The sequence below is a fragment of the Lithobates pipiens genome, unplaced genomic scaffold (assembly GCF_037356315.1).
Source record: "Lithobates pipiens isolate NorthernLeopardFrog02 unplaced genomic scaffold, aLitPip1_a1.2 Scaffold_18, whole genome shotgun sequence".
In the NCBI taxonomy this organism is placed as follows: domain Eukaryota; kingdom Metazoa; phylum Chordata; class Amphibia; order Anura; family Ranidae; genus Lithobates; species Lithobates pipiens.
In genome coordinates, this window is record NW_027507758.1 from 209,840,102 (window position 1) to 209,855,113 (window position 15,012).

The 15,012-nt window shown below is 42.8% G+C and overlaps 1 protein-coding gene across 5 annotated transcripts in view; it reads left to right on the forward strand.

Annotated features, from left to right (window-relative positions):
* The window catches only part of ARID4B (AT-rich interaction domain 4B), a 2,504,499-nt gene that overhangs the window by 513,564 nt on the left and 1,975,923 nt on the right, over positions 1 to 15,012 (forward strand). For all 5 annotated transcript variants that reach the window (XM_077486552.1, XM_077486551.1, XM_077486548.1 and 2 more), the window contains one exon: positions 2,087 to 2,178. In XM_077486552.1, the coding sequence (XP_077342678.1) occupies positions 2,087 to 2,178 (92 nt within the window). The remainder of the gene's footprint in view (positions 1 to 2,086; positions 2,179 to 15,012) is intronic.

Sequence of the window (15,012 nt, forward strand, 5' to 3'; positions counted from 1 at the left end):
ATAGATGTATCCTTAGTGACGGCCATGAATATTGTGGAACACTTTGGACGGATATCAGGGTTGGTAATTAATTGGGAGAAGTCTGCATTGCTGCCGGTAGACCCAATAAGCTCTCTCAGTTGCTCAACTGCGGGTGGTAGACAGAATGAAATACTTGGGAATATGGCTAACAAAGGACCCAAACCAATATATAAAAGATAATCTTGCTCCCCTCCTGTTTAGATTTAGTCAGAAGCGGGACATTTGGAAACATCTACCTTTGTCAGTAGCTGGCAGAATTAATTTCATTAAAATGGTCTGGATGCCCCAGTTGTTGTGGTATTTACACAACGCCCCAGTTTGGATACGAATGGAATGGTTCAAAAAGATTGAAACTTTATTTAGGAAACTAATATGGAAGAAGAGACAACCTCATATAGGCCTACAGACACTGCAGTTACCAATAAAAGAGGGGGGAGCAGCAGTCCCACACCCCCGCTGCTATTTTCTGGCCGCTCAGCTACAGCATTTGAGGGGCTGGGACAGGGTGGAGGATAGGAATAAAAAGGAGCCGATGCTGTTGCAGGGAGCTAAGCATGTTAAACTGGTGGAAGCTCTGGAAGCTGACTCATTCCTTTCTGAATGTCCTACACTAAGATTAATTACAAAGGTCTGTCAGGCAGTAAAAAAAGGAATGGGATACGTAGGACCAACAGAATATACCCCACTGTGGCATAATAAGCACTTTCCAGACCTGACACCTATAGGTAAAGTAGGTGTATGGGAAAAGTGTGGTGTGGTAAGATTGGCCCAACTATATGAGGGGAGCAGGTTGAAGTCTTTTGAGGAGTTGAGGCGGGAGTATGGTGTTCCTAACCACTTGTATTTCCGATACCTTCAGATAAGACATGTCCTACTAACACATTTTAGAAAACAAATGGTAATATGGTGTAAAACCCCTCTTATTCAAAAAGTGGTGAATAGGGAGTCATCTAAGGGATTGATATCTGAGATATATGCACAGCTCTGCAGTAAATGTATTACTAGGGACGGATTGGTTAGAAATAAAAAAAAAGGTGGGAAGAGGATCTTGAAGTAAAGATCAGAAGCACAGTGGAGAAAGATATTAGAAGGTAGTGCCCTGGTTTCAGCGTCCCCTGCACAAAAAATGTCCCAGCTATTTTTTTTACATACATTTTTTTTACATAGGGCTTATTATACCCCAAAAAAACGTTTTGGATTTGGTTATAGAGTGGACGCTAAATGTCCAAGGTGTCAAGAAACTGGGGATTTGATACATATGATGTGTAAGTGCCCAAAATTATTTAGGTACTGGACAGGAATAGTGGAAGTTATTAACAATACTTTTGGGACCATGCTTAAACTGGGGGAGGAGATATGCTTATTGGGAAAAATAGAAGACAGGAAGATATCGGAAAAAGTTAAAATAGCAGTGATAAGGGGCCCATTTCAGGCACGAAAGTTAATAGCCCAGAACTGGCAATCGGTAAGATCCCCCACGTGTGAAGAATGGATAAAGGTGATGGATGATACTGTATGGAGGGAAAAAGTGGTATACAGTAGAAGAAGGAAATTTGGTGTTTTTTTAAAGTTGTGGACACCATGGCTGGATAAAATGGGTTGCCCACCTTAAAGGGTATCAATGGGCACATGGTAAGAGAGAATTAAACACTGAGGGGATGATATAAGGAAGGGAGAATAGATTAGAAGAGGGACAAAGTAATCTATGAGGGAAAGTAGGATAATGGTAATATATTTATTGTTTACTAATTTCACAAAAAATAAGGCACAGTAAAAAGGTGGTTGAAAGATAAGACTAGGAGGGAATGTGGGGGAGGATGGGGGGGGGTGGGAGGGGTTTAAAGGGTTATAGAAAGAATAATGTATGTAGGGAGCTACTAATCGTGACACTGATGGAATTGTGTAAGATTACCTCTTGGTAGTTTCTTTATTCTTAACGGTGTGTACATTTTATATGTTTATAAAATAAAAAGATTTAATTAAAAAAAAAAAATCTATACAATATAAATAAAGTTTTAGGTATTCTAGCCAATATAAAACTTTATCTTGTATATTTCCCTTTCAGACACTCGACCAGCTTCCCCTTACTAATCCTGAGCATTTTGGTACTCCTGTAAAAGGAAAAAAATCCAGTAGAGGAAGACGATCAAATCACATGTAAGTTAAAAACTTTATAAATTCTTTTACAGATTTATTTTGTTGACTGGATATAGGAGTTTGATCATATTTTGACCATACGTTTAAAAAAGGAATTGTTTACAATTTTTTTACCAATTCCAATATAAAGAATATAAACAGAGAGATGTAGCGCAAATTTGGTGGGAGAAAAGAATGTATCGATATTTTCTTTGCATAGTTTTTAATGGGAATGTATAGAGAGGAGAACGAAAGATATACTACTTTTCCCATTTTCAGTAAAGTTACTTAAGCTGCAGGGGTTGCTCTAATTTTGTCTTTTCAAACTAGCAGTGGTGACACAACAACATTATAACGCTGGAAATTAAACGTTTAAATATGCTCTTAACTGAAATAATATAGATGCTACAAATGTATTCATTTAAGAGATAAATGTTTACAGATTCAAATCATCTTTTGCCAACAAATGTCACACTCATACAGGAAAAACGTATTCAGACTTATTTGATGCAGTACAGCTTGTTACTGAAATGCATTTAATGTGGATATAAGATGGCAAAACAGTATGCTGTATGTTCTGCACTCTGGCCTTGGAGATGGACTGAAACTTTTAGGCTTGTTGTGGCTCTTTTGGGGAAAATTAATGAATGGGTTAGCTATGATATCCCTACTACCCTGGATGACCTTTTGTCAGCTTTGCGGTAGGTTAGAAATTGGTTTCAGGGGAGGGCACAGGGAGTAACAGACCATGTAATCCATTCCCCTCGCTCACAATTTTCTGCATTCCCTAACTCCTCCAGAGGAATTTATCTAAACCGATCAAACCAGACTCTATAGAAGGTCACCCACATTGACTTGACTGGTAACCTTAGTCATTACTGTGCAGGGAGTGGGTATTTTACAAGATCCTGTGCTCTTAAGAAGGCCAGCCCTTTCTCAAGGGGGTTGTCACGGTCAGCCTCAGAGACAAGTAGCTATAGTTTTAGTGAGAAGAATGTTGGAATTCAGCTCTCATCTTAATTTATGGGATGGCTACAACCTCATTCACATCAAAGTGGGCGACACATGTAAAAATGGCCTCTACATTCTTTCAGAATTTCATAAACATTCTCTGAGATGTATACATATATGGTACATCATAATTATACTAAAGAAGGAATTGTGGATCCGGACACCAATGCAGAGCAACACACCTTACCCAAAATTCATAGTATCAAAATGTATTAGATTCAAAAATATAAATAATTTCATGCAATATAGACAAAAAGTCCACCTGTCCACCAACCCATTAAAAAAATTTAACCGATTTGCTCGCCACATAAAGAGCCTTCCTCCTCTTTCAATTCTGACTACTTAATCTTACTGCCAAGCTATTGACCCATGCCTAACCAGATTACCTGGTTAGGGCACAACTTTATACCAAATTCAGCAAAATTAAGCATGGCTACAAAGGTTATAGCTGCCTGCAATCAGTGCTGCATACTAGGCTCTTAGATCAAAAATTCTGCAAGGAAAATTTGTCCAGTATTCATATATAGTCATAGAGCAGCAAAAGTTGTCAGTAGTAGTAGGCCACACAAGCCAAATTAACCCTTTCACTGCCAGGCACTGTGCTACATTTTGGCCAGACCATTTTTGCAGTTTTTCTTTTGCTTTTTCACTTATAGCTTTCAGAATTTGTGAAAGACCCCCACCATATTTTTTTCTGAAAGCACATGATCAGTAGAATAAAAAAGGTGCTACTGTTTTTTTTTTTTTTTTTTTTTTTAGACCCCGTGGTATTTGCGCAAAAGTTTATCAAACCAATATATTTTCAAAAAATACACAAACTATTAGCAGATAAAAGCACAGCTAATTTTACAAAATTCCTTCAAAATCCCTACTAAATATAAAAGCTTGGGCGACATTACCGACACTGATTGGGATGAAGTCCTAGATAACGTATTGAAGATGTCACACAAGCTCTCGGATAGGTTGACGCAACTTTACATTATCCACCGAGCATACCTGACGCCTCAGAGACTGGCCAAATTTAGACCAAATCAATCACCTAACTGTCCCGCATGTGGCCACGACTCTGGTACATTCTTTCACCTAATTTGGGAATGTGGTAACCTACAGCCATACTGGCTGCAAGTGGTTCAATTTCTACATGATGTTATGGGTTTGCCAGTGACTCCAGACCCAAAACTATGTATATTGGGACTGTTGCCCGATGTTGAAATTGACAGACATCAAGCTACATTTATACATGAAACCCTGTTTGCAGCCAGGAAGGCCGTAGCTCGAATGTGGATGAGGAGTCCCCCCCCCCCCCCCCCGACTGTTGGTGAATGGAAAAGAGATATAAATAATGCCCTTCCGTTTAAAAAACTGATACTGGTGTATACAAAAATTTTCCAAAGTTTGGGATAGATGGATGGGAGATGGGGAAACATGAACGTAAAGATGGGTAAATATAGCGGTTCGCATATAGAACTGTTTGGATAAACCGGCTGAGGACAAATGAACATGGGGAAGACGTGCTTAGAGAGGGGGGGGGGGGGGGAGAGGAACAGGATAACGATTATACTATCCCCTGTTAAACTGCGGAATAAGGGGTTGATTGGGTAATGCGAATGGTATAGAATGTTACATATGTTTCTGTTGTACCATTGCTATGATTCATATGTACAAACGTTTGACGCAAAATGTGTTTTGTAAATTGCATACGCTTAATAAAGTTGGTTTCCCCCCTCAAAAAAATATAAAAGCTTAACCCGTATTTAGTTAATAAAAAAACAAATACCGTATTTATCGGCGTATAACATGCACATTCATTTTAAGAGGGAAGTTTCTGGAAAAAAACTTAAATTTTAAATAAAGAACTTTGAAGCAAAATAAGGGTCAGTGCCCATCTGCAGTCTCACCATTGCCATCAATACAGCCCGATCAATGCCCATCTGCAGCCCCAGAAGGGCCATCAATGCAGCCTCATCAGTCCACATCAATGCAGCCTCACCATTGCCATCAATGCAGCAGCCTCACCATTGCCATCAACCATCCCTGTCCCCTCCGAGGCAGCTAAAATTGAAGTATTGACGCACACGCTATTTGCACCCGATTTTCATGATGAAAAAGTGAGTGTCATACGCCAATAAATACAGCATTTGTACATTTTAACCGCTTCCCGCCCGCCCTATAGCCGAATGACGGCCTTAGGGCGGGCGGCTTCCTACGCCTGGCCGTCCCTGGACGGCCTGGTGTTTACTTCCGCGATGCGCGCCGCCGCGGGTGCGCATCGCGGAAGTTCTGTGTTTGCCGTGTCCCCCGGGGACAGGCAAACGCAGATCGCTGTAAACGGCCAATCACAGCGGCCGTTTACAGCGTGATCGGCGTGTCCAATGGGAGATGATCTCATATGTAAACATATGAGATCATCTCTCAGCGCCGCTCTCCCTCCTCACACAGACAGCGTGTGAGAGGGGAGAGAAGAACGGCTGCAGCAGCCGTTAGTGTACAAAAGAAAAAAAAAAAAAAAAGTGTAAAAAAAAGTAAAAAAAAAGTGCCATCCTCCCCCAGATCCATCCTCCCCCAGAGCCATCCTCCCCCAGTGCCATGCCCCCCCCCCCAGTGCCATGCCCCCCCCAGTGCCATCCTGCCCCAGTGCCATCCGCCTTAGTGCCATCCTGCCCCAGTGCCATCCGCCCCAGTGCAATCCACCCCACCCCAGTGCCACCTGCCCGCAGTGCTATCTGTCCCCAGTGCCACCTGTTGTCAGTGCCATTTGTCCCCAGTGCCACGTATAAGTGGCATCTGTCAGTGCCACGTGTTATTAGTGCCATCTGTCATCAGTGCCACGTATTAGTGCCATCTGTCATCAGTGCCACATATTAGTGCCACGTGTCATCAGTGCCACATATTAGTGTCATCTGTCATCAGTGCCACATATTAGTGCCATCTGTCATCAGTGCCACGTATAAGTGTCATCATTGCCACGTATCAGTGCCATCTGTCATCAGTGTCACGTGTCATTGTCCTGGTATTTCAAAAGTGTAATAAGTAGTCAACAAGTTAGATGTGTAATTTATGCTTCTAGAACACGTGATGGCGCTCCCTGCATGTTGGGCCTCTCTATGTGGCCAGGCTGTGAAAAAGTCCCACACATGTGGTATTGTAATACTCAGGAGGAGTAGCAGAATTTTTGGGGGGGTGTCATTTGTGGTATACACATGCCACGTGAGAGAAATAACCTATTACAATGACAATTTTGTGGAGAAAAATAAAAAAAATGAAAAATCTTCATTTTGCAAAGAATTGTGGGAAAAAAAATGACAACATCAAAAAGCTCACCATGCCTCTTACTAAATACCTTGGAATGTCTACTTTCCAAAAAGGGTTCATTTGGGGGGTATTTGTACTTTCCTGACTTGTTCGGGTCACAAGAAGCGAGATAGGCCACCAGTACATCAGATGTGATCAATTTTGTGCGATTCGCACCACAGCTTGTAGACTCTATAACTTTCACAAAGACCAAATAATATCCACTAATTTGGGTTATTTTTACCAAAGACATGTAGCAGTATAAATTGTGGCCAAAATGTATGAAGAAAAATTAATAATTTGCATAATTCTGTCACAAAAACAAAGAAATATGCGTTTTTTTTCAAAATTTTCGGTCTTTTTTCATTTATAGCGCAAAAAATAAAAACCCCAGAGGTGATCAAATACCACCAAAAGAAAGCTCTATTTGTGGGAAAAAAAAGGACACAAAATTCATTTGGGTACAGTGTTGCATGACTGAGTAATTGTCATTCAAAGTGTGAGAGCACCGAAAGCTGAAAATTGGTCTGGGCAGGAAGGGTGTTTAAGTGCCCAGTAAGCAAGTGGTTAAACTGCGCCTTGTTGCAAAATGGTGAAAATCGATACTCAAAAATGTAAATAAACTTCTCAAAATTATGAAGGTTTTTCATTTTTCCCTTACAGTAATCAAATTTGTGAAAGGCACCCTTACCTCCCCCCCCAAAGCATAGGACCAGTAGAATAAAAAGAAGGTGCTATTAATTTTTAAAGCCCCACACTATTTGTGCAAATGCTTAGCAATATTTTCACTGAAAATAAACTAAAATCATTAATGGTGGATTTATACATGACACAATGTGCACAATTCCTGCTAAAGTCCTAATACAAAAGTAAAAAATGTATTGAATTAATAAATAACAGATTTTGTACATTTTTAAATTGCACCTTTTTGTGAAATGGTGAAAACTGAATGTAAACTGTAAATAACAATTAATTCTAAATATCTGAAGGTTATCATTTTTCACTTACAGCTTTCAGAATTTGAAAAGGCCCTTCAAACTAGACATTTTCTAAAAGCACATGACCTGTAGAATAAAAAAAGTGCAACAGATTTTTTGGGCCCACAATAATTGTGCAAATGTTCACCATATCGCTATTTTCACTAAAAACACACTAAAATCATTAATATTGCACATAAATACAATGTAAGTGTACGCCCCTGGGGTCCATGTTTACCCGCAAAGGGGATGCACAGGTGTTCTGTGCAGTGCCATTTATGTCAGTTGGGATGCAATGGCTGCACAGGCATAGCTGCTGTTCCCAGAACACCTGTGCATTCCTGTAAAGATATGCTGTGTATGCCCTGTGTGAACAAGTCCTTAGGCCGCTTTCACACAAGCACACCAATTGAGTGTGCCTGTCCATTTTCAGGTGGGCCCAATCAGACCACCCATTGTTCTCTATGGGCGACTGATGTAAATGGTCATGTGTCCATTTACACCCACCTGCTTCCAATCCAGTCCACTAAAAACAGATGGATGAGGATTCCATTCCCCCTCCATCTAACAGATTGGATGCTACTGGATGGAAATGGACAAGCAGTCCATTTCCTTTCCGACGACCCAATAGAGAACAGCGGGCTGTGTCCGCTCTGCATAAGCAGAGCGGAGACGGACCTGTCATCAGCCTTCTCAGCGGGGATCAGCAGACAGATCCCCCGCTGAGCAGGCAGAGCTGCTTGACAGTCTGCTTCATGTGAAAGGGATTTTACCAGGAGCGGCTGGTCCATTAGGGGAGCAAGGGCTCTAGACTCGTATGGTTTTTGTATTTTTTTTTTTTTCAAGCCACATGATTAGAGTCTGAGGCTCTAATTGGCTTAAAAAAGGTTGGGCTCGGGGTGCACCACCCACTTGTGACAATGTCAAATTAATATTAGCTATTGTCTTCTGGCTTCTCCTGGCCAATCAGGATGGATTGAGTTGGCTGGGAGGAGAAGCTGAGGAAGCCTTGGAGGGTTGAGCACGGGGGGGGGGGCACCGTCACCGTGGAGGGGGGAGTGTGGGCGGACCTGTGGGGTCTTACTATGTGTTTTTTTTGGGGGGGGGGGGTTCTGAGGTCCTTTTTCTCTGCAGCACTTTACTTGAATGAATGATGAATCTATATAGAGATTTTTCATTCATTCAGAAAATGAATCTGATATATTGTAACATTTGCGGTTACTATGTATGAGCGGTCAGTGAATATAGGAGCCATCTCTGCCTACATCCACGGTACTACAGGGGGGAGCTTGGTAGACACATGTTTACTTAGCTCCCCCAAGCCCCTACTTCAACCCAACCTGCACCGCCTCCCCCTGCCATGCTCCCCAGCCTGACAGATCATGGAGATTAGTGCAGGGAGAAGCTGCAGCCGGCGGGAAGGGAAGGAGAGATGCCACATGGAGCCGGTTTGCAGGCGGGGGTTGGATCGGGTGGAGGGGGGTAATCGGTGCTAGGGGTAAAAAGGGGGTAAATAGGAGAGGGGGTAGCAGTTTTAGATTGAAGGAAGCAGGGGGGTAGAGAGGCAGGGGACAGGGAAGCAGCGGTATGGGTGGTTAGGTGGGGCGTCACATTTAGGGGTTAACTTTGTTCAGCGGGTTGTAAGTTATAGAATTATTCAGCAGCGTCTGCTGAACAATTCTGATATGCTGTGAGCTTATGGTTATTGAAGTGACCATAAGCTTATAGGAGAGGAAGAAATGAGGTCCGTACGCTGTACTTTCTTGGCCACCTGCTGGGCACTTCTGTAGGTCTGTACAGCGTACTGACTTGGCAGTGAAAGGGTTAAATGATAGCAGCAGAGGCAGTGTCTGGTATACACCTGTATGTAGAGATCTAAATGTCAGGGAGATTCTGGTTTATTTTTCCTTTCCCAGAAGTGCAGTAGTAAAACATTCAGTACAATGTTTTAGCCTAATGAGCAATGCACCAGATTGTATTACTTGTCTGGTGTAAATACCGTGTATACACACAGTTAAAGCAATCGCCACCTTGATTTTTATGTGAAGCTATGTAGCCTGCCCAAACATGCCAATACTTCAATTTAGAGAAAAGTGATATGCTCATGCCAGAAGCCTCTCGGTCATCTTGCCATCCCACAAGGCTGGGAGGGACAGGGCACATGGACACATTTTAGTTTTATAGACTTCATCAGGACATTATGAGACAGTCTTAGGCTGGCCATACACGGTTCAAATTCAGCAGGAACCGGCCGGATTCAAACTATTAATGGGCAGGCTGAATGTACCAAATTGATTGCCATCCGCTGCTGCAGAGCTTTCTGCTTCCTCCATCCAGTGATCTTGCTACTCCGCCATGTCCAAGAGAGGACTGGGCCTCCATGTTCCTCATGACATCCCCAGCCAAGATGGCGGCCTCCTGCCCGTTGAATGAAGCGGGCCAGTGTCTCTGCCAAAAATAAGGATCCCTACCAGTTCAGCTGCCTGACCCATGTGAGGATGTCGTGGAGGAAGATGGCATTCTCCTGCTGTGTCTCGTGAGTACACAGCCTCATGCTTCCAGTATGGCAGCGATTATACAACAGGACAGTACTGATCATGAACCCAGGCTTGGGGATATATTCACAGCGGTCACTGCCTGTATCTCATCAATTGCTGACTTAATAGGGTAGGTGAAGGGTGTGAAAGTAGAGGTCTTCTTAGTGCTCCATGACATGCAGAAACTGAACGAACACGCCTCTGCCTTAGTACCCTGAAAGATGAATGCCAACCCCTGCAAAGAGATGTCCGATATGTGCAATCCGTGGCCACTGCTAATGCATGTAGACTAGAGGACATGGATTATCGCCTCCATAGAAATAATGTACGGGTGGTGGGCCTCTCTGAAAGTGGATTGTAAGAATCCGGTGGCATTCATTGAGGCCTGGTTATCTGGTACCTTTGGCCTGGGGGCATTCTCACCCATGTTTGCAGTAGAAAGAGCTCAGAGTCCTGACCTGGCCATCACCGCAAGGAACGCCACCATGTCTCTTCTTTTGCATCCTGAATTATAAAGATTGGGAGGCTATCCTGTCTAAAGCCAGGTCAGCTGCAGTCCTCAAAGTGGGTAATGCTAAAATCTCTGTTTCCTGATTTTTCGGCTGAAGTACAGAAGCAAAGATCAAAATTCCTGCATTGCAAGAAAAGTCTGCAAGCTCTTAATGTTCAATACTTAATGTTGTACCCTGCAAAGCTAAAAGTAATTGCTAATGACACTTTGCTTCTATCTGGTAATCCCACAACAGCTGTGCTCTGGCTTGACAGAGAAGAAAAGAACCTGGCGCAGCATCCACCATAGGGACTCTGAGATGTCCCTTATTCTTAATTTTTGCTATATTGTCTTTGTGCTTTCAGGCAGGGGTGGGTATGACTGTACTGTTTTCCCCCTCTCAGCACGCTAATACATAATTGTTTTGTCAATGCCTGTAGGTCAGTTTTACTGGCTGAAGCTCAGAACCTCACTCAGTTTCATATGCAATATGCCCTCAGGGCTACATCAGTGCCTCCATGTTATGGTCATGAGTTGACCCTGTTCCCTTTTTGTTAATTTTGTTCCCCTTTTGTAGTAATGGCCATATTTAATCTCTTGGCAAGTACTTTGGCTAAAATCTTTAATTCTGAGTTAATTAGGGAGATTGGTCACAGAGAAGATGGTCCTTGTGAGGTTTGGGGATGAGGACAATAAACGCCTGAGACATGGAGAGCTGTAGCTGTCCTGTCTTGAGCATAGTTGTATACCCTGAGTAGATGTGGGACCAGTAGCTCTCTAAATTGCATATACAATCTGTCCAATCCTGGTTTCTTATTTCTAGCAAAGGACTAGATGGCATCTTCTATTTCATCAGATGTTAAAGGGGCCTCTAGCCATGAAACCTGAGAATCTAGTAATTTTGGAAGTGAGATATGCTGCAAATAGTCATCTAATTCCACAATAGTATAGTGGGCCCTGGTGGAGTAGAGAGAGAGTAAATGTAACAAAAACCTCCACCACCTCCTTGGTCTGTTTCACTATTATTCCATCTGAGTTCTTAATTCTGGGGATGTTGCATGACTGATAGTCAGGCCTAGACATGTAGGCTAGCAGGCAAGCAGTTCAAACTGCCAAAATGAACAGAGGCCTGGAATGTCCCTGGTCTCCGTTCATGCCATTAGGCTTTTTGTTTTTGCTAAGTCTGTAATTTCAATTTGCTAAGTTTCTAGACTGTCTTATATCTCTGTGCATTTGCACATGATTTTGAGGCTAGAATAGCCTAGTCACAGCCCCGAAATGAAACGGGGCATCTACCCAATACAATAAGTTTCCATAAACGGATTTCTTTGTGTACCCAGTTTCTGGATGGAATTAACAAGATTGGTCATTGTTTCCCTCAGACAATGGTTATTTCTGGCATCGGTACACATACATGGAAGAAAAACAGAAAAGTGACTGAAGAAGAAAGACAGAGTGGTCTATCAAGTTTCCCTTTTTTCAATTTTACACTTTTTTTTGGCAACTTTTTTGTCTGCCTTTGTCCCATGCATGTTTGAATTCACTTATTGTTGACTGATTCACTACCTTTGCTGGACATCTGTTCCAAGCATCAACTACCCTTTTGGTAAAAAAAATACATTCTAACATTTATTTTGAACTTTTCCTCCTGCTAGTTTGAGGTCTCATTAAAAATACCATCCTTTTATAAAACCTTATTCTCCCCTTGATGTATTTAAAGATTCCAATCATGTCTTCCTTTACCGTCTTTCCTCCAGATTATACATATTACGTTTCTCAAGTATTTCCTGATGTTTTATCCCTCAGACCTTTCATAATTTTTGTTATCTATCTCTGGACTTGTTCTATTTTATCAATGTCTTTTTGTAAGTGAGATCTCCAGAATTGGACACAGACTCCATTCACCAAGTGATATTCTACTGTATCCGATTGTGCGGTAAGATGCTGCACAGCGTTAACTGCCAATTTTTTATTTTTTTTATGTGGTAATTTAGTAGTGAAAGCCAATCATTTACAGCCAGCAGCATTAACTAAACTGTAAATAGCTGATTAAGGAGCGGGCAGCCACCGGCATCCTTGACAACCAGTAAACATAGTTACATAGTTGGTAAGGTTGAATAAAGACTCCAGTTCTTACTGAGTGAGTGTGGGTGCGTGTCTACAACTATAGAAAAAAAGATGTGAAGGGACGAGTGGCACTACCTATATGTCAAATGGTGCTCTACCAAATCACTCTATAGTGACTAAGTATTAAAAAAAAAAGTGTTATTGTGGAATAAATTATAACAAAACAATTACCATAAAGGTGATAGTGTAATAACCCACACCCTCTAGGTGTGGGCACCAATCCTACACAGGAGAGGTTATCGCCAAAAATATAATGGCTTACAAATTAGTGTATAAAACATCCAGACATGAATATCATGATAGTATAGTGATCCTCTGCTTGTAACCGTGTGTATAGTGTCCAAACCCAAAATACAGGATGTGACTGAACCCAAAATCCAAAAAATGCAGAGAATCGCACCAAAAAAAGTTTTAAAAAATCGCACCAAACTCGCACCAGAATGTAATTATCGCACCATATACAAAACAAGTATATACATATAGTGTCCCAATCATAAAATCAAGGTGTATATAAACCCAAAGTGCAAAAACTAACAAAAAAATCATACCAAAAAACAGAAAAAATGCAAAAATCACACCAAAATTAAAAATTACACCAAGATGCAGTTTATCACACCATGTACAGAAAACACAGGTGCATTCATCCCAATGAAGGTGACTGTTCGTGTTTTGAGAAGTTGTAGCAGGTGACTAGTGATCACATAATCTTGACAGGTGACTTGCATGCTCCCCCTCAAGGGTCCCCAATCACAAGATCATACTAACCCCTACAGGGGTAAAGCACATGTAGCTCGTTAGGTTGGCAGGTAGCCACTGGTGTCGACCTTTGTAGTTCCTTGAGCAGCCTTGGGATATCCGCGTTGTGATATATGTCATTTTCATAATCCTCATAAAAAACAGAAATTGGCTCCCATAGTGCAGTATAACCAAAACTTCAGTTTATTAAAAGATTATTAAAAAAAATGTATAAAAGCAAACAGACAAAAAATACAGTTCAGGCAGCGTGATGCCTAGTCCCATAAGGGCTGCACTTGCTGGTATAAAGCATAGGCAACCAAACTATAGGTGGACAGCATGCACTCTGGTTGCGTTCCACCCACTCGCTCAGCTTCCTGGAAGTCACGTGATGAATTGTAGGAAAAAATTACAACTTAGAAAAACTCACCATGCTTCTTACATAATACCTTGGAATGTATACTTTCTAAAAAGAGGTCATTTGAGGGGTATTTGTACTTTCCTGACTTGTTAGAGTCGGTTCACACAGGGGCAACATGACTTTCAACATGACTTTTGGAGGCAACTTGGACACGACTTGAACACGACTTGAGCACGACCTGGGGCGACTTACAACACGACTTTAAGTCGCCCCAGGCCAGGCAACTTTTGCCGTGGCCAATCAGAGAATGAGTGAAAAGTCCACGCCAAATAAAAAAAAAAAAATGGCATGGGTTCCCCCTCTGAGAGCATACCAGGCCCTTAGGTCTGGTATGGATTCTAAGGGGAACCCCCTACGCCGAAAAAAACGGCGTGGGTGTCCCCCCAGATCCATACCAGACCCTTATCCGAGCACGCTCCTCGGCCAGCCAGGAAAGAGGGTGGGGACGAGCGAGCGCCCCCCCCCCCTCCTGAGCCGTACCAGGCAGTGTGCCCTCAACATGGGGAGTGCCTTGGGGAAGGGCCACCCCCACCCCTCTTTTTCCGACTTCGGGGGTCTTGTCCCCCTCTTCGGTTCTTCTTGCCGGGCCACCGCGCCTTCTAGCTCTTTTACAAGCGGTGGCCCGATCTTCTGTCGTCGCCGCTGCTGCTGCCACCGTCTTCTGTTCTTTTGTTCTTCTCTTCAGGAGATGTTGCCTCGCCGCTGTCTCCGCTCACTATGACAGAACACGCGGCGTGCGGCGACTTGTATAGGGACATCACCAGATGATGTCCCCACCCATTATGATGTCACAGTCCCAGCATCCTCTGGAACTGTGACATCATAATGGGCGGGGGCATCATCTGGGATGTCCCTATATAAGTCGCCGCATGCCGCGTCCCTGTCATTGTGAGCAGAGACAGCGAGGAGGCAACATCTCCTGAAGAGAAGAACAGAAGACCGGGCCACCGCTTGTAAAAGAGCTAGAAGAAGGCACAGTGGCCCGGCAAGAAGAACTGAAGAGGGGGACAAGACCCCCAAAGTCGGAAAAAGAGGGTTGCGGCAAAGAAGAAAGCCGGGCTCCCCCGCTAGTGAAAGAGCTAGCAAAAGAGCAGAAGATAGCGGAGGAGTCCGGCAAGAAGACCCCACGAAGACGGAAGACCCCCGGAGACCCCCGAAGATGGAAGATCCCCCGGAGCTGTGCAATAAACTATTTTAACCCTTGTGTGTTGTGTTTTTTTTTTTACATTTTTTTTACATTTTTTTTTTCACAGGTGAATGGGTAGG